At 43.4% G+C, this 27,180-nt stretch overlaps 5 protein-coding genes and 1 long non-coding RNA gene across 10 annotated transcripts in view; 1 reads left to right on the forward strand and 5 right to left on the reverse strand.

The window, feature by feature from the left end:
* Positions 1-27,180, forward strand: part of LOC117764401 — a 409,608-nt gene that overhangs the window by 133,916 nt on the left and 248,512 nt on the right. The window lies entirely within an intron of this gene.
* commd1 (copper metabolism (Murr1) domain containing 1) lies at positions 82-15,492 on the reverse strand. Of its 4 annotated transcripts, none has more exons than XM_034590407.1 (4): positions 15,250-15,481; positions 14,098-14,388; positions 13,064-13,201; positions 82-92 (listed from the first exon to the last, which is right to left on the reverse strand). In XM_034590407.1, the coding sequence occupies exons 1-3, from the start codon at positions 15,415-15,417 to the stop codon at positions 13,094-13,096; spliced, it is 567 nt and encodes a 188-aa protein (XP_034446298.1). In that variant the 5' UTR covers positions 15,418-15,481; the 3' UTR covers positions 82-92; positions 13,064-13,093. The 4 variants fall into 4 exon arrangements, with proteins under 4 accessions (XP_034446298.1, XP_034446290.1, XP_034446282.1 ...); XM_034590399.1 differs by lacking the exon at positions 82-92 and adding an exon at positions 12,717-13,002; XM_034590391.1 differs by lacking the exon at positions 82-92 and adding an exon at positions 12,717-12,990 and having other exon boundaries at positions 13,049-13,201.
* Positions 1,293-6,773, reverse strand: zgc:66455 (uncharacterized protein LOC393502 homolog). Its single transcript, XM_034589316.1, has 10 exons — positions 6,649-6,773; positions 6,535-6,565; positions 4,934-5,553; positions 4,241-4,823; positions 3,965-4,006; positions 3,105-3,205; positions 2,890-2,945; positions 2,464-2,630; positions 1,851-2,006; positions 1,293-1,774 (listed from the first exon to the last, which is right to left on the reverse strand). The coding sequence occupies exons 1-10, from the start codon at positions 6,706-6,708 to the stop codon at positions 1,404-1,406; spliced, it is 2,187 nt and encodes a 728-aa protein (XP_034445207.1). The 5' UTR covers positions 6,709-6,773; the 3' UTR covers positions 1,293-1,403.
* On the reverse strand, positions 7,502-11,032 carry b3gnt2a (UDP-GlcNAc:betaGal beta-1,3-N-acetylglucosaminyltransferase 2a). 2 transcript variants are annotated; one of them, XM_034589811.1, is made up of 3 exons: positions 9,446-9,517; positions 7,838-9,024; positions 7,502-7,621 (listed from the first exon to the last, which is right to left on the reverse strand). In XM_034589811.1, exons 2-3 carry the CDS (start codon positions 9,022-9,024, stop codon positions 7,558-7,560), a joined length of 1,251 nt encoding a protein of 416 aa, XP_034445702.1. In that variant the 5' UTR covers positions 9,446-9,517; the 3' UTR covers positions 7,502-7,557. The 2 variants fall into 2 exon arrangements, with proteins under 2 accessions (XP_034445702.1, XP_034445709.1); XM_034589818.1 differs by lacking the exons at positions 7,502-7,621; positions 9,446-9,517 and adding exons at positions 10,710-10,854; positions 10,992-11,032 and having other exon boundaries at positions 7,834-9,024.
* On the reverse strand, positions 18,060-18,471 carry LOC117764856. The gene is made up of 2 exons (XR_004614466.1): positions 18,436-18,471; positions 18,060-18,384 (listed from the first exon to the last, which is right to left on the reverse strand). It is a non-coding gene; the product is annotated as an uncharacterized LOC117764856 (long non-coding RNA).
* On the reverse strand, positions 24,328-27,178 carry LOC117764683 (B-cell receptor CD22-like). Its single transcript, XM_034590653.1, has 7 exons — positions 27,125-27,178; positions 26,822-27,052; positions 26,433-26,705; positions 26,129-26,213; positions 25,940-25,997; positions 25,191-25,279; positions 24,328-24,850 (listed from the first exon to the last, which is right to left on the reverse strand). Exons 3-6 carry the CDS (start codon positions 26,644-26,646, stop codon positions 25,199-25,201), a joined length of 438 nt encoding a protein of 145 aa, XP_034446544.1. The 5' UTR covers positions 26,647-26,705; positions 26,822-27,052; positions 27,125-27,178; the 3' UTR covers positions 24,328-24,850; positions 25,191-25,198.

The following is a 27,180-nucleotide window of genomic DNA, read 5'->3' on the forward strand; positions in this document are numbered from 1 at the left end:
TTCTACCTGCAGGACGTGAGGAGCATCCAGACAAAGATCAGCTGCGGGTGGCAGGACAGCTGCTGAGAGCACATCTGGTCCAGAGGAGAGAGCTCACACACACACACACAGACTCTCACACACACACACACACACACACACACACACACTGGCTTTTGTTTATGGTCAGAGGAGTGACAAGTAGCATGTAGTCTAAGTGGAAAAATACACTTATAATCATGCATTTCATGAAACATTTTTGATTGTTGAATAAATTCATATTTTATTTATTTATCATTTAGATGAAAATAAACATCAAAAGACATATTTGTCATTATCAAACTCTTATATTTGCTTATAGTGCAAGTTTCTTTATGTTTTGGATACAAGCAGTGAAAAGTAGTAAAGTATCACACAGCCTGTTTGTGTGCGACCATGGAATCAAGTTATCAACGCCACGTGAACATGTTGACAAACGGCCGATCTCAAAGTTAAATAAAGTGTAAAAAGTATTTCTGGATCCGTCCCGATCCGCATCCACACCAAATTATGAGTTCTTCCCGGACCCGCTCCACATCCGTCCACCAAGGTGAGTGGAAATCTGTCCAGTTGTTGTGGGATCTTGTTCACAATCAAACAGACGGGTGAAAACAGAACCACCATCCCACTGATGAGTTTCCTAAATAAGTCTCTTCTTTATTTCACCTTTCTTTCAGCAGCTGTTCTCCGGCCTGTCGGCTGCTCAGTGTGAGCACAGTGGATTTATCACAGCTTAAACTGTGTCAGTCACATTAATCTACATCACAGGTCTGAAGCCCAAACCCAATATGAGACGGTGGAAAAGAGGAATCTGTTTGCGAGCGTAGAGAAAGGCCGAGGGAACAAGCACCCTGTAATAAAGCAGAGTAAGGTCAGCAGACTGCCCATGTGACAGCACGCCGCCCTGGATTAGCTGCTGTAAGCCTATTAAAGTGGTTCGGACTGGGTGGGCCGCCACAGACTACACTTCACTCCCCGCACACAGCGGCGCAGGGTGGCCGCTCACAAACTGGGAGGTCACGCTTCCATCAACAGGCCGAGTTTCCTGCTGGAGTGCCCTTGACCGAGAGAGTCACTCAGGTACACTCCTGAATTTCATGTTTGAAGGGTCGATTATGGATCCTGACAAATAAAATGTGTTGATGCAAATTTCCTCAAGGTCAAAAGGTCTTTCTTGTTTCCAGGTTTATAAACACGAGTGTCCCCTTCATTGATCCGATTCTACCACGACTCCGTTTTGGTAGAGGGCTGATCCCGTAAATACCAAGACAAGAAGAAAATGCAGTTTTATTGTGACTTTAATTCATCAGATTACAGAGGATCAGACTCAAAGTGAAAGAAAACTAAATAAAGAGATTTTAACGAATGGAGTCGTGACGCTGTGATCACATCTTGCCGCCGTGCCGTGGCTCCAGGTAGACGTCCGGCGGCAGCAGAGGGCTGAAGCGAAGCAGCGGCAGGTCCACGGTGGGACAGAGCTCCTTCACCTGGGGCCAGCCCTCTCTGGGGGCAGCCCGGGGGGGCGGGGGTGGCGGGGGCATGTCAGAGTCGCTGGAGTAGCCGTCGTGATGGTGACGGTTGTTGTTGGGGTCAGGAGGAGAGATGCTGCTGCTATGGCAGTGAACCAGGAAGGTCCCCTGGTGGTGACGGCGGTACAGCATCCCGGCGGCCACCAGCAGCATCAGGATGAGGGAGCTGAGCAGGAAGAAGAGCACGTAGACGCCTTTGGTCTCCGCTGACAGGCCTTGGCTGCAACCTCAACAAGACAGCAGCAACAGGAAGTCAGCACATGTGGCAGATGTGGAGTGAAGCGGTGATCAGAGCACGAGTACCTGCAGCCGCCACGTCCACACAGACGGTTCCTCCAGATCCCAGACGGGACTTGTCCAGGAAACCCGGCCGGCAGCCGCACGAGTACGAGCCGAACCGGTTCTCACATTCTGCGTTAACGTCGCACAGCATCAGCTGGGTCCCACACTCGTTCACGTCTGAAACGCACAAACACACACGCGCACACACACAACCTGCTGCTCACCAGTAGAATTGAACTCTTTTTAGGACACATCATTACATCCTTTTTCTGTCAGTGTTTTTTGAAGCCACTTTTCCACCTATTTTCTCCAGCTCACATTAGAACAGACAGAATGATCCTTCACCACAGTTTCAATGTTTATCTGTTCAATACGTCACAAACAAATATTTGCAACACTTCCCGTACCCGTTTCAAAGTAAAAATACTTCTTTGTTTTCATAAATCGGAAGCCATAACCTACAAACAAGGCAAGAATTAAGAATAACGGAGGTAAAGTCAAATTAAAAGTAAAGGGCTGTGCAAATAGTCGACAGCTGGTCAGGAATAAGTCAAACTAAACAAACTGTACATATGTTGCAGGTGACACTTCTCTTCAGTTTCTCGTGTGCGACACGTGACGGACGCTGCTGTACCTGCAGTCGACACAGACATGATGACGGCCTTCCTGTGGATTCCTCTGCGGCCCACACTGGCGTCGATGAGGCTCTGGATGGCGGCGTCCACGACCCTGTGCACGTGCTCGCTCCCCGGGCCCTGTCGCGTCTGCAGCCACAGGATAAACACCACTCCTGCACTCAACCTGCACGCACACGCACACGCACACACACACACACGATCTCTATGACCAGCGAGCATCTTCTATTGGCTAATGAAGACATTGTGACACAGTTCAAAAAGGTTGAAGAATATTTCAGCAGCTGTATGAGCCGCTTAAGATAAGATGAACCTTTGTTGATCAAGACTGACAGAGCAGCCGAAACTATTAATAATAAAAAATAGAAATGTTATATACAAGGCTGTTGTTCTAATGTGCAACACAAATTGTCCAAAACACCAACCTCTTTATTCTTTTAGGCAACAGGGACGTGTGCAGAGTTTCCAGCCGCTCACTGATCTGCACAGAAAAAGAAATGAAAGGCGTGTCGACTGGTGTTGGGAGGAAGTGAAGACGTGTCGTCCATCTTTATTTACAGTTCATCAGGAAATAAAACACGCTGGACCTTTATTCTCCCACATGACGAAAACATGAAGCTTTTTGTTTTCTTCAGCTCACCAGCGTCTTCACCGACAGCAGCAGCGACGCGGCCACGTTGTCCCAGGACTCGTCCACTTCCTGCCTGAAGTTCACCTCAACGGCCACTTCCAACAGGTGACCTGAGAAGAAGAAGCTCTCAAGTAAAATAGTAAGAAGGAATAACCACAGTTCAAAGAAGACAATTTACTAACATTTAATTTTCTCAGAGTTTAAAACTGAAAATTGATTATTCAAAGTAATATTTCCGCCATTTTATTTATCTTTTTCTCCTTAATCCCCTTAAGATATTTCAACTTTTTGCTCAGATTGTATTACTGGCTCTTAATGTAACCTCATGTTTGAAACTAGAATAACCAACAGGTGCAAAAACTGATCTTTCAAATCAAGAAAATAAGCTCAGAAAAACAATCTGCCTTTTTCCCCACTCCGGGTAAAGTTAAATATTTCTTTCCAAAGATCAATTTGTTTTCCGAAAAAAAAAATTTGGTGTGTTTTTGCAGCCGCTTTATAAAACTGGTAATTTCTAGTTCCTCCAGTAGTGGCAGAAATAAAATCTCAGTAAAAGTTTGAATCTATTAAAATCAATGATCTCAGCGTGAAACAAGTGAAATGTTCCAAAACAGTAAAATTAAAAATAGAGAATCAACAGTACAATGATTTAAAATGTTGTAAATCCGTTCGAAGCTGACACCTTGAAAATAAATTCATCTTCTGTTTAAACATAGAAACATTACACAGATTGAGTTAGATTTTTTTTATCCCAATATTAAGAAAAAACTTTTCAAGCCCATAGATCTTTGTTTTTGTCAGTTCGGAGCCGAGTGTGATGATTCTGTGACGATGAGGATGAGACGCAGTGAAAAGACAGAAATACTCACCACCAGGAAGGTGAGGAACGTCCGAGTGATTTCTCACTTTCACTGTACGAAGGAAACAAAGTCAAACAGATTAGAAACACGAAAATAAACTCTTTTGTTTCCCCAGAAACCAGCGACCGCGCATAAAAGACCACCAGTGTATCAAGTCCACCAGTGTATCAAGACCACCAGTGTATCAAGACCACCAGTGTATCAAGACCACCAGAGACTGAATATCTAACAGAACATTTGACCTTGTATTTACAGTTCAAAGTAGCCACAGCTGAATTTACTCACTGTTCCCTCTGTGGTCCGACAGCGGCTCCACCATGTTGGGGTGAGGATGAGTCTGTTCGGTCTCAGAGGCGGAGGGATGCTGGTCTGAGGCCTCGCTGACCTTAGGTCTGTTTTCACTGTCTGCAGCTTGTTCTGAACCAGCGGCAGACTCCTCCTCTTCTGACCGGCCGTGTGAACCACTCTCATCCTCTGGACCGGTCGAAGCTTCTTCTGGAAGGATCAAAGCTTCTTCTGGAAGGATCAAAGCTTCTTCTGGAAGGATCAAAGCTTCTTCTGGAAGGGTCGAAGCCTTTTCTGGAAGGGTCGAAGCCTTTTCTGGACCGGCAACATCCTCCGGAACGGTCGAAGCTTCCTCCGCGTTCCTTCGTACTGCTGCTGGGATGCGATCGTTTTGATGATTTTGAGTGTGATGCTGCTGAGGAGTCACTGGGTCGACAGGTGAGTCTGAGTGACTGGAAGCGGTGGGTGCAGCATCTTTTCCTGATCGGGACGTCCCCTGAGTGGACGCTGGCGCTGTGGGTACAGCTGTTAACGGGTACATGTGACTGTAGTTTCCCAAGGATGGATGGAGGTTTTCACTCACCTGAGAAAACATGATGATGATGATGTGATTTATCAACAAGTCAAAACTTCCAACCATTAGTACCGCTGGAGTTGAGGGTTTGAGTCCCACCCCAGTGTGTGTTCACCCACCTCAGCGTCTGTGTCCGCCGCCTCCTCAGGCTGCCACAGCTGCTCAGCCATCATGACTGAATGTTGATCATAATAATCATACAATGGATCAATGTTCACTGGTGATGGATGAAAATTGGGCTCCGGCTGTTCACCATTCATTCCAAAGTCAGTGACGTCCACTGGTCCGAGAGCTGGTTCTGAGGTCTCGTCTCCCACTGTGAACCCGTCCTGTGGGTTGTAAATCACTGGCGGTCCAAATGCCTGGAAGCGGCCGTAGAAGCCCCTGTAGGGCGAGTCGGGCCAGGCACCAATCAGCAGCACCACGTTCAGGGTGTTGGAAGTCGTGGTGTACTTGGCCTCACGCCAGCACTTCTGCAGGATCTTGTGGACCCCAAAACGACCGAGGGGCTCGTCCACGTGGATCTGGTCCTGTTTGAGGTGGCAGACGTCGTCGGGGGTCAAGTCCTCCAAGTGGACATGAATCCTCTTCCCAGGATCCACCTGGATGGTCCAGTTGCACCACAGAGACGGGTTGGAGCACAGGTAGTCCGGCGAGAAAAACTCTCCGGTGTCGCTGCGCAGCAGCTGGTGGCAGCTCTGCAGGGCGAAGAACGCGTCGTCATGACCTCGGTGTCCATCTGAGGAAGAAACGCACCAACTTCAGAGAAACATACCAACAACCTCGTGAGTTTCAGCTCATCAGAGTACAGCTGTGTGAATGACACATGACCAACGGGAGTATTTGAACACGTTTGAAAAGAGTCAATGTGTTGGACATTAAACTAATCAGGTTATTTGTGTTTTCAAAGGAACTTGATGGATGAAAATTACTAAATTCATACTTTTCACAATTTCCATTAAAGGTTTAGTGTGTAGGATTTAGTGACATCTAGTGGTGAAGTGTCATGTTGCAGCAGAACACCCCTCACCTCTCCAGAACCTGTGGTAGCTTCAGTTGTCATAGAAACGCAAAAGGTTTAGTTGGTCCAGTTTGGACGACTGTAAAAAAACATGGCTGCCTCCGTAGAGAGGACCCGCTCCTGATGTAAATATAAAGTATGTAAATATAAAGTATGTAAATATAAAAGGGCCCATTCTAGGGTAAAGGAAACTACAATTTATACAATTTAGATGAAACACTAGTGAAAATATCAATAGGAATATTTTATATTAAATAGTTAATTTTCACCTAAATCTTACACACTGGACATAAATAGGTTTTTATTTGTGTTTTTTTATTGTCAAATTTAAAAACTAGATGGACACTCGGAGAGTTCACACCTCGGACATGGATCCAAGTAGAACCCGTTCTTTATTCCAGAGCGAGATCTCAGTTTCCCAGTAGGACTCAGATTTTCTCGCCCCTGCTGCTGCTGGGATCTGCTCGTGCACTCGCACTCAGATACAGTTAAAGTAATGAACATTCATTTCATCATCAAGTTGAGCTTCACCTCAGTGTTCATTGTAATTAGGAAGCAGAGGTGAGATTATCTTTATGTAATTGTCGCAGTCACCTGAGGCTCAGCTGGGTTTCATTTGTGGTTTTACCTGAAACTTGTTGCTCGGACACAAACAGTAAAAACGCACATTGACCTTTAAACGAAAACACAGAGTCTCACCTGGAGGTTTGATTTCTTCTTCTCTGTTCACCTGTAACCAGAACACACAGAGTTTCACAGCAGAGTCCAGCCGTCACACAGTGAAGAGCTGCTCTCGCTCGGCTCACAGCTCACCTGTGCAGCGCAGCGTCTCCAGCTCGCAGCCAGAAGGAGCAGAACTATGTGGAAGCTCATGTTTGGTTGTTTGTCAGTTGAACGGTGAAGGGAAGTGATCCTCTTCAGTCACACTGGTGGTTTCCTCCCAGCTCTCAGCAGGTGACTTTCATCAGTTCAATGATTGACTGAACTCTGGCTGTTTGCATCAGACTCGTCCAGCAGAGGTCACTCTTGTATTTTACAACGCTCCCAGTTCAACACTACATGTAAATTTGTATTTCTGTCAAACATCTGATTTAAAAAACGCATGCGTCTTCTTCCACTATCACATAAACTCTTCTATTCAATACCATTTTATTTACATGGGTCCAAATCAATACAGATACATTCACATATATGTACAACACCTGGGAAAATGGGAAAACAGAAGAGACACAACAATGAAATTAAAACATAAAAAACATATCTACAAATTGACTTGATTTTATTCTCTTTCTCCAGATCTAATTTACATGGTTCGGACATAAACAACCAACTCAACCACATCTCAGTCTTCTGTGCATTTTTCCACCTTCCTTTCATTGAAGAATCACTTCAAACCTCGATGCTGCATATACAGCATGGCTTCATGAGACAATGTGAAATAATACATATAATAATATCAATAATATTTTAGAAAAGAAATGAACAAGAGAAAAATACCAAAACAATCAAGACTATAGTTTGTTGTTTGATTTTCATCAAAATGTTATTTACACACAAAAGAAATACACACATGACAGAAAGAATAAGATTTCTTCATTTTCACTCCCGTGGAAAAAACTGAGCTGAGAACATGACTCAGTTTAATGTTCATTAGAATACACTGTCTTCAGGGGCCCGTCTTCAGGGGCCCGTCTTCAGGGGTCCGTATACAGGGGCCTGTCATCAGGGGCCCGTCTTCAGGGGCCCATCTCCAGGGGCCCATCTCCAGGGGCCCATCTCCAGGGGCCTGTGTAAAGGGGCCCGTCTTCAGGGGCCCATCTCCAGGGGCCTGTGTAAAGGGGCCCATCTTGAAGTCCACTTGAAAATAAAAGCTAATAAATGATACAAATCTCTAAAACAGGTTTTATTTGGTTCTCAGGATCAAAATCACCTATGAAGGTGCATTTTTAAAATGTGATCTTCACAAAACTCCACAGTGCAGACGGTCATTGAAGGTGTTCACTGGCACTCCAGCTCAGGACGGACAATCCAGGACCAGATCTTTACAATCTCCTGTGGCGTCCGGCTGTGAACCAGCATCAAGCTCCTGTAGACGCAGGGGTTGTTCCTGTACTTCTCCTCGATGTCAAAAGTCTTGAAGCCAGAGTTTTTCTCAGGAGCCAGACCCAGTTTCCTCAGACACATTCCTGTGTAGACGTCATCGATGGGATACAAGACGACCTGTTGGGATACGCTGTGAAGGCGAAGCGCTAAATCCCCAGAGTACACATACCCTCCACCCCCAGCGTAAGGCGGGTACTGCCCCACAAACACACTCTCGGGGATAAAGTACTTCAGTTTCCTGTCTCTGTGTGGGCCGGCGTTACTGATGACATTCCCTATGAACAAATCCCTCGACTTGTTCTCCGGCAGGCCTTCCAGGAGGCCGATGATTCGCACAGTGTTGACCAAGACGTCATCGTCCCCCTTGAGGATGTACTGTGCGTGGGGACAGTTTTGGCTGAACCACTCCAGGAAGAGTATCTCCTTCAGGGTGAGGTTGAAGAAGGTGTCCCTGTAGTCCCACTGGAGGAGGTCTTTGTGAAGTTCTGCCTCGTAGTCCAGCATCGGCAGCAGGTCTGGGTTGTGATCTATGGACATGGTGTTGCCGAGCAGAAACACAGTCGCCACTGTACGATTGGCTAAGACGCCCGCTCGTCCCCATGTTTCACGGATAGCCTGCCGGCGGTCGAAATGTGGCGTCAGCGACTTGACCACAAGCAGCAGGAAGGGGTTTTCATCACAGACATGGGGCTGGTTAATCAGCATGGGGTACTTCCTGCAGCGCATGTGCAGAAGAAAATCCTGGAATCTCTGCGGCAGGGAGTTGTAGTCCGAGATGTTAGTGGGGACTCTGTAGTCCGAGTCACAGGGGTCGAGCGGTCTGGTGTCATCCGACCTATGCGGCAGCTCGGTGAGGTTGTAGATGAGGTCCAGGCGCCGCTGCTCCTTGTTCCAGAATGATCCTTTCTCTACCTGTTGTTGCCAAAACCTCTCGGTCGGGATTAGAGCCACTCGAGGGCCAATCTTGTCGTTCCCCCGGTTCCACAACACAATCATTAGGACGCAGACAAAGACGTTGAGCATCATCATCGCGTAGAGAACCTGCGCTTTCCTGAAGGCCGAAGGCATGTTGCCCCCCCTCTGCATCTAGACACAGGACGAGAGATTCAGACAATCAACAACAAACAGATCAGAATCTGCAGCATCAGACTTACAGCGGAGCGAGGATACAAAGGAACATTTGGAAACATGGACGCATGCACATGTTCTGGATCTTCTCCTGCAGCCTCCTAGTAACATGTGTGTAACATGTCCGAGTGAGTCCATGTGAGGACACAGCAGGACAATGTGTGGAAGCTTCCCAGTGAGCGAGTGGACGTGTTGATGAGGTTTCTAACACGTGACGGACGTGAAACTGGAAGAACACAAACATCTCAGGATGAAGAAGAGGAGCCGTACACGTACAAGACGAAGACGTCCACTTGGAAACACGAGGAGGTTCCAGAGCTGTTTTAAACGGTGCTGTGTAAATAAAGTTTATTTTTATTGTTTCCAACACATTTCATACCTGAGTGTTGACTGATCAGTGGAGTCGGGTGAAAGCCCAGAATGCACCTGGCTTCACAGGGAGGAGCTCCAGGACGGACGAGGTTGTTGTTGACACTGAAACAGAAATAGTTTTGGAATCAATGCTATAGACTTTAATAAGAGGTTTTTATTATATTATTATTAATCCATATTGATCATACTGCAGTATTACTGCAGTATTGTATAGGAAAGTACCTTTCTAACGTATCTCTACAAAATATTGCTGCTGCAGAAACCGTTTTTTTGTATTTTATTTTGGTTATATTTGGTTGAAGTTTTCATATAATCCAGTTTCTACTAAACCCCACATGTATTTTTACTTTTCATTATATATTTATCATTCATTCGAACCCAGAACCTTCCTGCTGTGAGGTAACAATGCTAACCTCTGCACCACCGCGCCAGTGACACCCAGTGGAATTATGTTTTGTGGTTGTCTGTCCGTCCCATTCTTGTGTACACAATATCCCGAGAACGTTGTGTGTTCTGTTTGTGTTGCCTTACGTTGTTTTCCCATTTTGTTCCGACGCCTGTTATATCTTTGAGGGAGTGGTGTCGGTGAACTGAGCTGTAAACCTGCACACTAACGTGGACTTTACACACGGAAGCGGAACAACTCTGTTCACATGAGGGCGAATCGGATTTATTGCCTTATTTATTGAGTGGTTTTACAGCTCAGGTGCGTCCACGTCTTCACCTGCAGAGCTGACGTTCATCTACAGCTCCCTGACTGCATGTAAAGGAAAATAATCTGAAGATGATAAATGGGATGTGAACTTACTAAATGGATTTACTAAATAATAAAACCGATAAATACAAAGTCAATTAAAAACCAGACTCAAAATAGACTTGGACTAATATGACAGTACAATATAACACAGACTAAATATCAACACTTTCAGGAAGGTTGTTCCAGAGGAATCTTTGTTCTGACGAGTTTAAAGCTGATTTATTTGATCATTTATTAATCTGTGTTTGTTCATTATTTTAGTGTTAAAACTAGTTTTAAGTTTTAAACAAGTTCTCCCCTGGAAAAGAACCTCAATGGGATGAACCTGGTAAAATGAAGGTTTGAAACAAATGCTTTTGTGTTGGCTGCTGGTAAATGTTATTCTTTATTTGATCCCTGGGAGACACGACATTAAGCTCACCGATGATTCCATTCAAGCTGCTGTTGTGGAGGTTTGTGTTTTCTATAAACAAACACAGAGATAAGTTCAGTCATCACTTTGTCAGACACAAACCTGTCAGACGAGTCCAGGCGGTGAAGTTCAGAGCGGATCAACGGGCCGCTGCTGCTGTGCCTTCCTCATCCTTCAGGTGGGGGCTTGTTCCGGTACCTGGAGGGTTTGGCTGCGGCCCTGGACCCCCGTTAATCCTCGTTAAAATCTGTTATTATACGAAAAACTAACCCTGAACCCAGTGAAACCTGAGTGTGCGTCAATCATCAGCTCAGACATAAAGTCTCGTCCTCTCGCACACAAACGGCTCCTCCCTCCCTGAAGTTGTGTGTTGGATTCACTCACCATCAATAAACAAACAGGATATAACTGCAGTGTTGTTAATGTTTGACCATTGACTCCAAACCCGGGTTCAACTGGACTCAAAATATGATAGATTATACATAGATTTATATACAGTTGTATATTAAGGTTTACATTCAGTTTCATGGTTTATTTATAAAGTTAGTTACAGATTTATATAGTTTACATAGTTTTGCATAATGTTTTTTAATCACTTTATATACGTCTAATTACAGTTTATAAATTATCATGCATCATTTTAAATACAGATTTTATACACTGTTTTAAATAATACTTTAAAGTTGTATGGTTTATATACAGTTTTAAATGTAGTTTTGTTTACACATTTATATACAGGGTTTTACAAGCATATATACTGCATTAAATACAGGCTTGTTTACATATATATATATATATATATAGGTTTGTATTCAGGGTCCACATTAGGGTTTATTTACAGTTCTATATTTAGTCTATATAAAGTTTTACATATAGGTTTATTCAAAGTTTTATATTCAGTTCTATGGTTATATATAACGGCTTACACGCAGTTTTATATAAACGTTTATTTCCACCAGTGTTCAAAGCGGCGCAGAAGAACATGAGGGGTCAGAACAAACAATAAGAACTTGATGTGTGTTCTGAGGTCATAACATGTGGATGTGATGTCATGTGACGGGAACACGTCGTCTCCAGAGTTCATTCTGACATGAAGCAACAAACATGGGATCATGGAGGGAATCAGTAAAAGCAGCTGCAGCTCAGACTGATGGATGTTTGACCTCTGACCCCTCCGGCTCCTCCCTCATCTCATCCTCAAACTCTGATTGGTCCCCGAGACGCCGGCTTACTGCTGCCGTTTCCCTCGGGCGGAATATTTAGGAATTTATCTATGATGAGACCAAACAAGATGAAACGTCATCAAGCGATTTATCTCTGAATTAAATCTTTAGGTACATTTGTTGGACTGTTGTATTAATCCCTGTCCATTGATTTGGTTTTTCTTTATCTAAAACAGGATTATGTAAAAACACTGGTGGTCTGGATCCGGATCGGGGGGGAAGATCTTTCTTTAAAATATAATTTTCTTTCTACATTTTCACTTATTTCTAAGAGAATTAATAGATCTGGATTAAACACGAATAATAATAAATCTGTCTGATATCTGAGTGTGTGATTTGGTGCGGGGACTATTTTGCGGAGGTATGAGCTCTACTGAGATATTCTATTATTTATTCTTCAAGTTTAAAACCATGTCAAGCAAATTGACGATAAGTTTAAAGTAATTGTCAAGTAATTATATTTTAAAAAGACCAATTATGTTGAACATGTACATTTATTCATTAATATTACATCAGACCATGTTTCAGAATTAATTATCATTAACGATGAGATCTCTGTTCAAACAATAAAACTGCTTCACCAGACACTTGAATTCAAGCATTGGTCAAGTCAACAGAATTCAAACCTCACTTCATCAACAAGCAGCAGGACAAGCTGACAGTGAGCGCCCCCTGCTGGATCAGGAGACAAAGACTTCAGACACTGGATTCTGCACAGTACATTTCAAATTTGAACCGGTTATGAAAGGTCGAACACAAACGTCCTCCCCCGTTTGAATTTCAGTTAAAAAGTGACCCGACAATCACATCCCATCGTCAGCTGGTGAACCTGGCGTGTGTTCATCTGGTTGTGGATTTCACTTCCCGATTTCTTCTCTTCAGCGTTGCATTGACAACCAGCATGGCACGTTAGTTAGGACAGCTCCTTTTAGTGAGTCCTGAGCACAAAAAACGTGATAGATGTCGTTTGGACGATCGCGCCAACACCAAGCGTCACGCCCACTGTGAAGCCTTAACGCAACACTTAGACGTGAGTCCTGTGTCAGCATCGCTTTCCAATTACCGCTGGTGGTCGAGTTGTTGCTGATAAGAACCAATCAGGAAGAGGGCTGGGTTATAAATATATATTTAGTTATTTAGTCGGCCGGGGCAAAAGCCACATCGAGTCCGTTCTGGTCTTCGAGTCTGAACATGGCTCATTTGTGTTTGATGACGCAGATCCAACCGGACGACAGAGAGAGAGACAGTCCCACACCGTCACACTCAGGTGTGCTGAACGATCCTGTCCACGCTCTCCTGAATGTCGGCCATCTTCTTCAGCATCTGGTTGACTTTGGCTTCATCAAACTCCAGACAAACAAACTCAGAGTCCTGAGAGAGGGAGGAGAGGGAAGACGTTTTATAGCAACACACTGTTAACGCTCCTCTGCACAGAGCGCGCAGTCAGTTTCACAGTTTGGTCCAGAGTGAAACATCGAGCACGAAACCACATCAAACCCTCAGCAGCTTTCTCTGCAAAACCACAAACCAACACATTTTGACAGATCTCCCTTTACACTGATCGGCATGCGAGCCTGAGCAACATGGCCGCTCTGTGGTGGTTCGTCTCCAACACCCAGGACAGTTTCAGTCTACATTTCTTTTCCAGACTCATATGAAGTCACTGTGACCTTTGACCCCTGAAATCTCCAACTGAACTTCTGTACCAAGTCTGAAAATAATTCCCCATAAGGTGTTCCTAACATATCGTCTGCAGAAGGCCAAAAAATTAGTTTTGACTTCACATAAAAATCTAATAAGCTATGGGGACTTGATTTTTGTCCCCACGACGTGAGTAATACCTGGACAACACACACACTGATCCCCTCAGATGTGCATCTGGACAGTGAATAACAGCTCCACATGAACCTGATGAGGTAAACTACTCTTACACCAACCAATCACACGCAGGCATGGTCGAAAGATGAAATCCATCGACAATATCTGATCCAATCTCTGATGGGATATCCTTTACAGTTTATGGATTTGTAAACAACAAAAGGTCAACAGTCGCACAATAATTACATTAGAATCCTTATAGGGTTTCTATTTTAGTTGCAAACTGGGTGAAACCAAGTTCCAACACTTTGTGTATTTTATGTTTTTAGTCAGATAAAAAAAATGTCGATTTGTAACCCACTCTATTTCCTGCTGATGTTCTCCTGAGCAAGGCACTGATGCATCAAAATGCCGCAGTGAGTAGAGGACTGAGGTCAACTAGGTCTCACCTGTCCAGCTCTGCCCAGTTCCAGCTCCACCAGAGCGACTGGGCCGCTGTGGGCAGCGTCCGCCCGGCTGGCTGCAGCCTGGAGGTCCACTCTCCAGGAGAGGCCCCTGAGACCGGGCTCCCAGCGGCTCTGAGCCAGTAAACTCTCCCTCACACGGACTCGCTGGCTCTTCCAGAAGCGAGAGAGGGCGGCGGCCTGTTCGGGGGTCACCCCCCCGCTGCCCTGCTTCCTGGTCTGAGCTGTGAGGAAGGCCTCCAGCTGGGCGTGGTCCATGTCAGCTGTGGCAATAGACTGAGAGATGATGAGGACGTTTATTATCAGACCAGCACAGATTCAAGCCTCTCTTCAGTTTTCATGTACTGAGTCTGTTTTCATGTATGTATTGAATACGTGTAGATGTATAATATGTGTATGTAGAGTGTGTATGTAGCATGTAGCATGTAGTGTGTAGCATGTAGTGTATAGTGTGTTGCGTGTAGTGTGTAGCATGTAGTGTGTAGCATGTAGTGTATAGTGTGTTGCATGTAGTGTGTAGTGTGTTGCATGTAGTATGTATTGTGTAGCATGTAGTGTGTAGTGTGTTGCATGTAGTATGTATTGTGTAGCATGTAGTGTGTTGCATGTAGTATGTATTGTGTAGCATGTAGTGTGTAGTGTGTTGCATGTAGTATGTATTGTGTAGCATGTAGTGTGTAGTGTGTAGCATGTCGCATGTAGTGTGTAGTGTGTAGTGTGTAGCGTGTAGCATGTAGCGTGTAGTATGTAGTGTGTAGTATGTAGAGTGTTGCATGTAGTGTGTCGCGTGTAGTGTGTAGCATGTAGTGTGTAGCGTGTAGTATGTAGTGTGTAGTATGTAGTATGTAGTGTGTAGCATGTAGTGTGTAGCGTGTAGTGTGTAGCATGTAGTATGTAGCGTGTAGTATGTAGCGTGTAGTATGTAGTGTGTAGTATGTAGCATGTAGCGTGTAGCATGTAGTGTGTAGTATGTAGTGTGTAGCGTATAGCATGTAGTGTGTAGTATGTAGTGTGTAGCATGTAGTGTGTAGTGTGTAGCATGTAGCGTGTAGTGTGTAGCATGTAGTGTGTAGTGTGTAGCATGTAGTGTGTAGTGTAGTGTGTAGCATGTAGCATGTAGCATGTGTGTAGCAGTACCCTCAGCAGGCCTCTCATCTTGTCGAACAGGACCCTGAACTCCTCCTCGGACAGATCTGGGAACAGTTCCCTCCTCAGCAGATCCTCCGTCATCTCTTCTTTCTCATAATAAACTTTCTGAACGATTCCGTTCAACAAACCGCTCAGAGACTTCGCTGCGTCCGCCATGTTTCAGCCCGGTCACATGACCAACACGGGGCAAGTCACGTGCGCGAACGGCACTATGGGAGTTGTAGTTTCTCTGTATCACTGAGCTCCACCACGAACTGTGAATGAAATGGAACAAAGGCTGACGTCACAGAGAAGAGTGTTTGTTTCTTCACATGCGACAGACGACAGGAAGTGAGTGAGTCTCAGTCATCGTTAATGTGCTGATTGGATTGAAGACACCTTGAAATGATTTTTGTTTCTCCAAACCTTGTTATGGCACAGTTCACGTAATGTTTAGAGGTTGGAAAGAAATTGAGAATGAATTACACGTCTTTAATCTGGTGAGCAGAATTATAAAACTGAGATTCAAGATCCAATACGTAATTGCCAGACAACTCAGTTGTTTGGAATTTTCCTCAGCAGCTCACAACCAGAACAATCACAGCATCACATTTTCATATCTGAGCAAACCCTCGATGTGATCCACACAACACAGACAGACAGAGCACCGCCATGTTGCCAGAGGACGCTGCCATCTTATAATGTTATATAGATACAGTGTATATAGATATATATATAGAGATATATCTCTCTATATATAGACATCTATAGATATTTATATACATGTATAGCTATAGATCTATAGCTATATATATATATAATGTTCTAGTGTATTAGAACTGTTGAAAAAATGCTCATTAAAGCCTTAAATTAATTATGTGGCCATAAACTTACAAAAATACAAAAGTTAAATGTTATTGTTCTCACAATTTTACAAAAGAACACAGAGAATAGTACAAATTCATGATCTGATGAAACGTTTATTGATTATTGATCAAGCTGTGAAGAATACTTCTCGAGAGCTTCATGTTGACTCACTCATTCTGCCACATTGTGCTAGTTAATGTGTAATAATCATAGGTTTGAGTTATAATCCTTTTTTACGTTTACAGCATCTTTGGTAGTTGTTTGGGGAGGGGGTTGGTTCGTCGTTTACTTCTACTTCCTCCATGAATTTGCCCATTAAACTCTCCCTGAAGGCCAAACGCATGTATTCAGCTGACGTGTCAACAGGAACTATGATCTGTGCCACAGTGGAGCTTTCTCCAGAAGGGCGTGGTCCGTTGATCTGGATTTGCAGGTTGTAACACCGCTGATTGATCCTGTTGCACAGTCCCTGGTTGTCAATGCGAACTTTGCTCGATGTAATCAACTCGGACCTGGACTGGTCACTCAAGCGCTGGTTATTCCATTGGTTAATTAATTCTAAGGCTTCGTTGATCTCCCATTTTACGTTTTTAAGTTTTTCTTTACCTCCCATGTCTTTGAAAGTGGTCACTCTCCTGTTGTTGTTGTTGTTGTTGTTGTTGTCTTCTTCCCTGGTACAGATCACTCTTGGATTATTAGTTTGTCGTCTGGGAAAACACACACTCTCTAAAAGATTCACCTGAACAAGGGATTTACATATATAATATAGTTAATCAGAACATTTTAGAATTCAGTAAATAATTATGGGTTAGGGTTAAAAATTTAAATGTTTACATTTCATTTCATTTTCAATATTTGTTTCAATATTTGTGTAGAGATAAAAGAAAAACTGTTAGCGTCTGTTGCTCGTTCCGAAGTCTGTTATCTGCTTCTGAATTTCTGATATGTATACGCACGGCGTTGGACTGAAGCATTGTGGGAAACCTTGAACCTTGAACCGATCTCGTTAAACATTGTTCAATATTTCTGTTTGACTCCAAGTGACCTTAGATCACATTCAACTTAATCTGCTTTATCGTCATCGTGGTGCACAGACGGAATATCTTCCTCCGTGTTTATTACATTGCAGAGTGAATATTATTATCATACATATGATTGTATAAAGTCATTATAAGAACTTCTTGTTGTGTTCATCTATATTTTGTAGTCGAGTGTCAACAAACACGTTCTCGGAAATGTTGTAATATCACAGACGACCGAGGGTCAGACGATTAAACAAATAAGAGACAGTTCCAGTCAGTGGAAAAAACTAAGAAGAAAACAAACCAAAACTCATGTGTTTTTATATTGGATTGGATTATATTACAATTACAGTAGGTAGGTAGGTGTGTATGTCGTCCAGTAACAAGTAATAACAGGTTGCACTGGTTGGCTAACATAATAAAAAACCTAAACAGATTATAAAGACAATATTCAACACACACACACAGACACACACACACACACACACACACACACACAGAGACCAGAGTGGATGCTGAGCAAAGCTTTAATAAGAAAAAACAGAACATCAGGAAAATCAGTGATGCATTTTACATAGATTTGATTTTATAGATTACATAAGTAGGTTGTCGTGGATTTTGGTTCAGACGATCGACTGTAAATAAAGATTAACGACGCAGCTTCACTTCCTGCCTCTGTCCACAAATGAAGCCCAAATATCGTGGACGTCTTGTTTTTATATCAAATAACTAATTCAAACCAAACTGATCAGGAAAACTTGAACCAACATTGTGAGATAAGAACGACCTGAAATGACTGAAATCTTTAAGAGACATTTATTTAATGTTTATTCAGTTTTTTTTATCTGCTAACATGGAGGAGGAGGAGTTTGTGACCTATACAGCAGCCAGCCTCCAGGGGGCGATCAAGGCGTGTTGGTTTCACTTTTGGTGGCTGTCATGTCGTCCATCTTTATACATTTATCTTTTAATATTATCGAAGTTTATCTATTAACAGACAATCAAAGAACCGTAATACAATTCTAAAGTAATACATTTAATTCCTTCAAAGCTCAAAGCCTCATTGGTTAGCTGCACAGCTAACGCGCTAATCGTAGCATTATCATGTGATCATGTGAGAAAAGCTAATTGCGTTAAACTCAGACTCAGTCCTGTCGTTCAGAAAAGGTTCATTTGTTTGCTTCTCAAAAATCTGTGACAAAAATCCACTCCTGGTCCAAACCCTGTCTTCTGCTCCTCTCCCCTCGCCTGCTCCCTTTTCCTTTCCCTCCTTTCCCTCCTTCCCCTCCTTCCCCTCCTTTCCCACTTCTCCCTTTTCCTTTCCCTCCTTTCCCTCCTTTCCCTCCTTTCCCTCCTTCCCCTCCTTTCCCTCCTTCCCCTCCTTTCCCTCCTTTCCGACATCTCCCTTTTCCTTTCCTCCCTTTCCCTTTTCTCCCTTTTCCTTTCCTCCCTTTCCCTTTCCTCCCTTTCCCTCTTCTCCCTTTTCCTTTCCCTCCTTTCCCTCTTCTCCCTTTTCCTTTCCCTCCTTTCCCTCTTCTCCCTTTACCTCCTTTACCTCTGCTCACTTTTCCATAATCAAAGTCATAATCAAAGTCACAATCAAAGCCGATTTGTGGGGACGATACGTCCTCTGCTGTCCTTAAATCACTTCCGTTGCCATCATCGGAACCTCTACCTGCATCCATGTTACCCTGAGCACCGCTCTGTGAGGAGGAGTCACCTGTACCTGCATCCATGTTACCCTGAGCACCGCTCTGTGAGGAGGAGTCACCTGTACCTGCATCCATGTTACCCTGAGCACCGCTCTGTGAGGAGGAGTCACCTGTACCTGCATCCATGTTACCCTGAACACCGCTCTGTGAGGAGGAGTCACCTGTACCTGCATCCATGTTACCCTGAGCACCGCTCTGTGAGGAGGAGTCACCTGTACCTGCATCCATGTTACCCTGAGCACCGCTCTGTGAGGAGGAGTCACCTGTACCTGCATCCATGTTACCCTGAGCACCGCTCTGTGAGGAGGAGTCACCTGTACCTGCATCCATGTTACCCTGAGCACCGCTCTGTGAGGAGGAGTCACCTGTACCTGCATCCATGTTACCCTGAACACCGCTCTGTGAGGAGGAGTCACCTGTACCTGCATCCATGTTACCCTGAACACCGCTCTGTGAGGAGGAGTCACCTCTACCTGAATTCCTGTTACCCCGAACACCCCCCTGTGAGGAGGAGCAGAGGGCGGTTTGTCTGACACACATTCGTGTGCCACCTGACCGTTACTTGAGCAGCTGACGCACTGCATCGGTTTGTTTTCTTTTCTGTCACAGCGGAAGATGTTTTCTAGACCAATTGGACCTCGTTCACCCTTGAACGTTGCGAGTCGCTCAAGGGCATCAATGCGCTCTTGGTCTGTGTTCTCCCGACCATTTCTGGGCTTGAATATTTTAGAAAACACAACTGCGTAATTATTCCAACGCTGAATGTTGTTTATCCTGCTCAGGATGTTTTCTGTGTGTCCATAACTTGTACATTTTTCAACACATGGGGAGGCAAAAACATAGAAAAGCAACAAATCCTCCTGATTGAATTGAGTACTGTTGTACAACTGGTCCCAGTTGTCCACAACACGTGACTCTGCATGATCAGCACCATATTTCCACTTCAGAACTTTGGCTGCAACCATCCTGCTGCCAACGTACACTTCATCCATGTTGATCTTGTTCTTCACGTCGTCAGCAGGGTCACTATTGAGGACTTCCTGGATGATTCGGTTAGCGCCCTGGTTCTGGTTCTTGTATTGGTTCTTGTTCTGGTTCTGGTTCTGGTTCTGGTTCTGCGGGATACTCACGGCCAGACTGAACATACCATTAAAACGGTAGCTGCAAAAAGGGTGAAATGAGGTCAACAGGTTAAACATGTATGTTACCATGTACACAACACAGTGACCTGTAGGTCGTGTCCCAGCAATGACCATCGACTGTAAATAAAGATGGACGACATGTCAGCCCCCATGCTGAAGCTCTTTATCGCCCCCTGGTGACTGCCTGTACTACAGGTCATAAACATCATTGTCCATGTAAACATCGTCAGGTCAGGATTCAGAAGTTGACTCACTTGCTCAAGAGTTCGTTTACCAGCGAGGCCAGTTTGTTCTGGTCCACAGCAAAACTGTGTTCAGTCGACAGGAGGAAGAGCAGCAGCAGAACCGTGATCCGGCTCCGGGCGGCCATCTGAACCCAGATCAGGTTTATTAACATGGTATCTGAACCCAGATCAGGTTTATTAACATGGTATCTGAACTCAGATCAGGTTTATTAACATGGTATCTGAACCCAGATCAGGTTTATTAACATGGTATCTGAACTCAGATCAGGTTTATTAACATGGTATCTGAACTCAGATCAGGTTTATTAACATGGTATCTGAACCCAGATCAGGTTTATTAACATGGTATCTGAACCCAGATCAGGTTTATTAACATGGTATCTGAACCCAGATCAGGTTTATTAACATGGTATCTGAACTCAGATCAGGTTTATTAACATGGTATCTGAACTCAGATCAGGTTTATTAAAAGTATCTGAACTCAGATCAGGTTTATTAAAGGTATCTGAACTCAGATCAGGACTTTTTCAAAATTTTTCGTAGATTTCAACTTAAATTTCTTCTAATTTATGGATTCAGATGTAAATAATCATATTCAGTGGACGGATCTTTCCAATAACTGATATTTGTAAGTTAGAGCAGATCCACATGTGGTTTCAATGGAGACACTTTGATGCATCGTGTAAATAGTTTTCACCTAAAAAAAAAATCTCAAAACCTAATTGTGGTTTGTGTGAAACTATAGATTTGTCTTGTTATAAAGAAAGTGTGTTATAGAGAATAATACAGTACGTACAGTTTGTATATACGATGTATGGAACTGGAATAGCTCAATGGTTTCTCCACATCAGAGTAAGATGGACGATCTCTGACTACAACTGCAGCTCCACCCATTCACCCATTAGCCAATAAGAGTCTTCAGACGTATTCCTCCTTTATGTCGCCGATATCAAAACGTACTTTACACAATAAACAATAAGCATCTTATCTGAAAGGGTTTTTCTTAATTCAAGTTCTATATATTTGGTTGTATATGTGTTTTCTTTTTATTTAGTTATTTTTTATTTAAGTTAATTGTTAAACTGTAAAAAATAAATAATAAAACCTCAGTTACATATATTTGTCACAAAGGTTTGATAACGACATCTCAGGAATCACTGACGATATATTTTTGATCAGCAGAATTTTTTTTACTCCCTAATATCGGCATCAGCCCCAAACATCGTGTGATCAGGGCTGTATAGAATAAATACAGTTCATAGTAATTGTAGCTTTGGCTGCTCTTTGCTTCCATACTTCAGACCTGGCTTCTGAAAAAACATTCATCAAAATCAAACCTTTGACAATGTGTCAGATAAGAGACGCCACTCAAGGCTCAATATAACTGAAGTTTCCTTTAGAGTGAAATGAGCTGAAGTGTATTTACCTCCTTTGTTGGAGAAGCTGTCAGACGTTGCTGTTGAGTTCTCTTCAGACGGACGAGTCAGTGAACGATGTCAGAAGGAGAGAAGATTGTTAGACCTCGACCAGGAGTCGCCCTCAGATCGGTGCTGTGACCTTATTTGAACATATTCCTCACAAATACGGAAGAAGATCACAAACATTTAGCAGTTTGAAATCAGGAACTTCAGATACTATGGGAGGTCTTTTCTTGTCTTTCACACGTCTCTTGTTTTGTGTTGTCACTTCATGAAGCTGTGAACGATTTCAGATACAAAGGTATTTACAAGATGAGCGAGAGAAGGAAGGAGAGCAGCTGAGCACTGAAGGGCCTCGTCCCATTACTGAATCAATTAGAAGAATTAACCCTGGAGCTGAAATGAACAGTTCATTAATGACAGAAGCAACTGAGAAAACCAAATGTTCTTTTATAGTCAAATCGGTTTCAGGTCAATCAAATTGAAACAAATCGACTTTGCTGAAGTGATGAGAACATGAGAAGGAAAAGAAAAACAAGTCTGTTGAAACCAGTTTTGGACCAAGTTCAAATCTGAATGCTGAGAATTATGTTTCTGTGGTAAACAGATCGATCAAAGCTTCCCCTTTCTTCTGTCTCCATCGAGGATCTGCACGTCAGAGTGAGACGACGGTTTCAACACGATGAACGCTCTGATGTGCAGATTGAAGATGGAGATAAAGAAAAGGAGAAGGAACCTCGACACTTCTGCTGTGAGAACCAGAGCAGAGACGTGTTCACAGCACAAACATTCACTTTGACGTTTTCTGGTTAAAACATGAGCTGTGGAAGAAAGAAGTTAGTTTAGAAAATAAAGAGTCAGAAAGTGATGCTTAGATTCCAGCTTTGAGTCGAGCTGCAGGTTTATACTTTCGTCAAGTCAACGTCGGAGTTGGTTGCTCCTTCCAGGTTGGTTCTCCCACGCCTCAACGCTGTGAACTCTGGGTAATTCCCTTTTGAAAAGTCTTACGGAAACTGTGCATCAAGTCCACAATGTCCCAGCAGGACAAACCTGAGGCCTCACTGACGGACGAGTTCTTCAGGGCGGACGTTGGAACTGAGAACATCCAGGATACAGGCGCAGGAGTCAGGGTCAGCTGTCAATCATCACGTCTCAGCCCGTTCTTATATCATCAAATAACTGATGAAAACCAAACTGATCAGAAACACTTGAACAAACATCAGTGAGATAAGAACGACCTGAAATGACAGAAACATCTTCACAAACATTTATTAAACAGCTACTTTGATTTCTTTTTAGTTCCATGTCCCATCTGCTAACATGGAGGAGGGTTTGACCTACACTGCAGCTGGCCACCAGGGGGCGATCAGCTGTCATGTCCATCTTTACACATTTATCTATTATCTAAATTCATCTATTTACATTCAATGAACCGTAGTAAAATTCTAAATAAGGTAATAAATTGAATTGCTCATTTGTTAGCTACACAGCTAACATGCTAATGGTGAACAGAGTAGACCTCATGGCATTGTCATGTGATGATGTCAGAATGTTCATGTGGTTAAACTCACAGCTTAAACAGACGGAGCCCGTCGGTCAGTAAAGTTCATTTGTTTGCTTCTCAAAACTCTGTTTCCCAACCTGGGCTTCACTATCGGGAGCCGACATCACGTCAAAGTGTCAGAAAACAATTCAAACGTTACTTACACTCTCAGGTCTTACGATCATTTCTCTTCCTGTTCGTCTCCGCTGCAGAAACCAACCTGAAAGAATCCACTTCAACACAGGAAAGAAAAAGCCTCACAGCTCCAGACGAGTTTCAGGTCACAATTCTTCTTATTAAAACCGTTTTATTAATTTATTCTCTATTAAAATAAAATCAGGAGAATCAGAACACAGCAGAAGAAGCCAAAATAAACAATAGATTATGGAATGTACTTCAGTAAAGAAAATAAAAGCTCCAGCTGGTCCAACATGGCGGCTTTATTTCAACCACAGTCAAATAAAGCACCGCTTTTATATACTCATATATATATAAAGATATATATCCTCTGAGAGGGGCGGAGCCAAGCTGCTGCTGGTCTTGGCGGCCATCTCTTTCTCCTCCTTCACTTCCTCTGAGGGATTGGGGGAGGAGTCCAGGTTTCCAGGGGCCGGGTCAGGGGAGGGCGGGTCCTGCTCAGTACCCGGGTCGATCAGCGAGGAGGAGTCTCGGGTCTCCGTGTCCGAGGTGCTGGTTTATAGAGACTAGTCTAATCTCCCCACCTGATATTTAGATGTTTTATTATATTTCAATATATTTGTTTGACAGGGAAGCTGTGCGCAAACAGGAATATAATATTCATGTATTTAAAAAAGGGCACTTTCTCTGGAGGAAGAAAAAGGGCAGTGGCTCAAGCCCCCTTTGGTGTCTATGTGTGCACATGCCAGCCTCCATCAATTCAATCTCCCTCAATTCAATCGAGCTGCACCAGAGTTCAATCACTCATAGAAACCAGTCCTCTAAATGATCCTGACTGTTTTCATCAGTCTCACAATTATAAAGAAAGTGACACAAACAGGCTCCTGGCTCCGCCCCTTTATCAGGATTCATGCCCAAATTCAATTAGTTAATGGAAAAATCTGTTTTTAGTTTTCTGGTGTAATTCTGCTGAAAAACAAACAAACAAATAGATAAGGAGTGAAAACAAAAGACCAAAAACATTTATTTAAGAAAGAATCATAAAATCACGATACATAATAATTCATTATCCATGTAATAACCACATTAATATCATGTATAAGACACGAGATGAGTCACGTGGTGTTACCACAGCCTCAAAGGCTCATCACCAAGACGTCCAACATAGTTCAGAGGGTAACAGCAAAAAGAAAATCTATTTATTGCAGAAAAGACAACAACTTCAACAACAGGCCGGCAAAATGGACAAAAGAAGGAAAACCCAACACACCAACCCACAAAGGGTCGTAGGACCTGAGAATCTTCCTTCAACCTAAACCAACATCAGAACTAAAGCTCACAGAAATAAAGCTGCGAAAACTGGACGACTGGACCCATCAGAAAAGAAAAAGAAAAGAAACAACACAACAATACTCTTGCTCTAAAGGTCATGCTGCACAAACTGCTGCTGCTGCAACCGGGGATGGAAAGAGAGATACTTCCTGTTTCCTCTCACATACTTTCATCAACCAATCACAGTGCACCTGAGGAGATAAGAAAACATGAAACCATGAGTAGAAAGGAAATGTGTGGGTGTTTTCCTCTTTATTCAAAAGTGTGGTCTTTTAGTTTGAGAGCTGGACTTGCACGTTCAGATTTCGTGGTGTTTTTACTCAAAACCCTGCGCTTGCACTCACACAGCTCCTGCTGGTGCTTAGATTTGCTCTGCTTGTGCTCAAACTCTGCGCTTGCACTCAGATATTTTGTTGCTTGGACAGATTTCCTGTATTTAATAACTACACACTATGGTTTCTGTAAAACTCTCTTGTACGGATGTACTCTGAAGTCGTCCATCTTGGTTGTGTTTGTCCCAGTGGCTCTGACCTGAGGCTTCACACCAGGTCTTCCTGCTCCTCTGTGTCTTCTGTCTGTGCTGCAGCAGCGACGTCGTCATACTCAGGACAGTTGTGTGACTGATGGGGGAGAGATGAGAACATATTAAGCCTCACTGGACTTTATTCATGAAACCTGCATATAATCACAGTTCATTCAAAATAGTTTGAACGTTGTTGCGCCCCCTGTCCATTCGTTTGTTTGTTCATCAGCAGGATTACACAAAAACTGCTAAACTGATTTACACAAAACTTGGTGGAAGGATGGGACATGGGCCAAGAAAGAAGTGTCAACGCACTGTGACGTCACCCATTGGTTTGTGAGCTGCCATTTTGAAGCCTCCATTTTTGACATGATGTCCAGCGCCATCTTGGTTTTTTGAAACCAGAAGTAACCATATTTGGAGGAGAGGGGGTGGAGCCTGACTCAGGGCCCAAGGACACTGCCCGCCCACCTAAACCTGCGACCTGCACCCAGTACTAGCTGTCAATCACACGGTATCCATGCCCCAATGCCTGCGGTGCTTTATGGTCTGTTTGACTCTAAGTGGATCATTCACTTCACTTTCTAGACCCAGAGTCTACGTCCATTTTAATATACGGTCAATGGAAAGAACCTTTTACATTTTGGGGCAGATTCAGACAAAGTAGCTGATCCAAGAAATGTTTTATCTCTTTCTCTGACATAGTGAGATGAAAACAGTGATATGGAGTCATTCTTTTGGCCTCACTGTCTCTCACCTCTATCATCTCCACAGCTTCATTCGCTTCTGATTTCAAGCTCAGAGTTTTCTTCATCCTGGATCGAAAACCACAACAAACACAACATTTGACAGAATGAACTTCATAACACTGAAACTAGTGTTTGAAGACATTTGAAGAAGACAGTAAAAGAGCAGAGGGTGAACTGATGGATTTGTATTGTTTTACCTCGTCCACAGAGTCCAGACCAGCACTGGAACCAGCACGACCAGCAGAGTGTACCTGAGGATATTCATGATCATCACTGACTTCCCTGGACAACAGACAGGAGACATTAGCAGTGTGGTTAGACTGATGACTCAGTTTGCCAGGTGATGCTGTTGGTCAGTCAGTATTGTTCATGTGCAATATGATGGGCTTGATATACAGCTGTGACACATCTGGAAATCCTGAGTATTGATGGTTTAAGGTTCTGGAGCAATGAAAAGGAGGGGGGGGGTGTAGGCTGTAAAAGTCAGAGAGCTAAAATCACCTGCTCCAACAGTCAGATGTAAGGTGGCGTTACTACGTCCTCGTGTGTTCTGGACCTCACACTGATAATTTCCACCATGTTCAGCTGTGATATCAGTGATGGTGAAGATTTGTCCTGATGCTTTTGGTGAGTCCTCGTCCTCCTTGAACCAGGTGTAATTAGCTGCTGGGTTAGCATCACTGCTGCAGGTCAGAGTCACCGAGCTGCCCTCCATGATCTCACCAGAGGGACTCACTGACACAGAGGGAACCTTTGGAGCATCTGAAGGATAGTCTATATTAACACACAGGATGAGAATACAATCAAAACACTGTCTGTATTATTTGTTAAAAGTTTAAATTTAAATTATTTCCACATTATTGTAGCTTCATGAGGAGGAGTAAACTCACCCAATGTAGGAGAAGGGAAACGCTCATGTCCTTCTATAGCACAGTGATAGCTGTCTTCAGCATTAAAGTGTTGGAGGTGAAAGTATTTTTTTCGTCCAACAAGTTTATTGTTATTGTACCAAACGTAGGAAAGATGATCAGGGAGCTGACACCTGCTGTGACAGGTCAGCTCTGTCCAGGTAGGATATGGATTGGCTGTTGATCTCCTCACATGTACCTGGAGCTGAGGGTCTGTGAACAAACATGTGATTTTATTTCAACATACACACTAACATTTCAAACTGACTCTAATGTAAATGTTACCTGTGACAGACAGAGTGACTCCAGCTGAACCAGTTAAACTCCCAGTAGGTTGGTTT

Source organism: Hippoglossus hippoglossus, chromosome 1, assembly GCF_009819705.1.
Source record: "Hippoglossus hippoglossus isolate fHipHip1 chromosome 1, fHipHip1.pri, whole genome shotgun sequence".
NCBI lineage: Eukaryota > Metazoa > Chordata > Actinopteri > Pleuronectiformes > Pleuronectidae > Hippoglossus > Hippoglossus hippoglossus.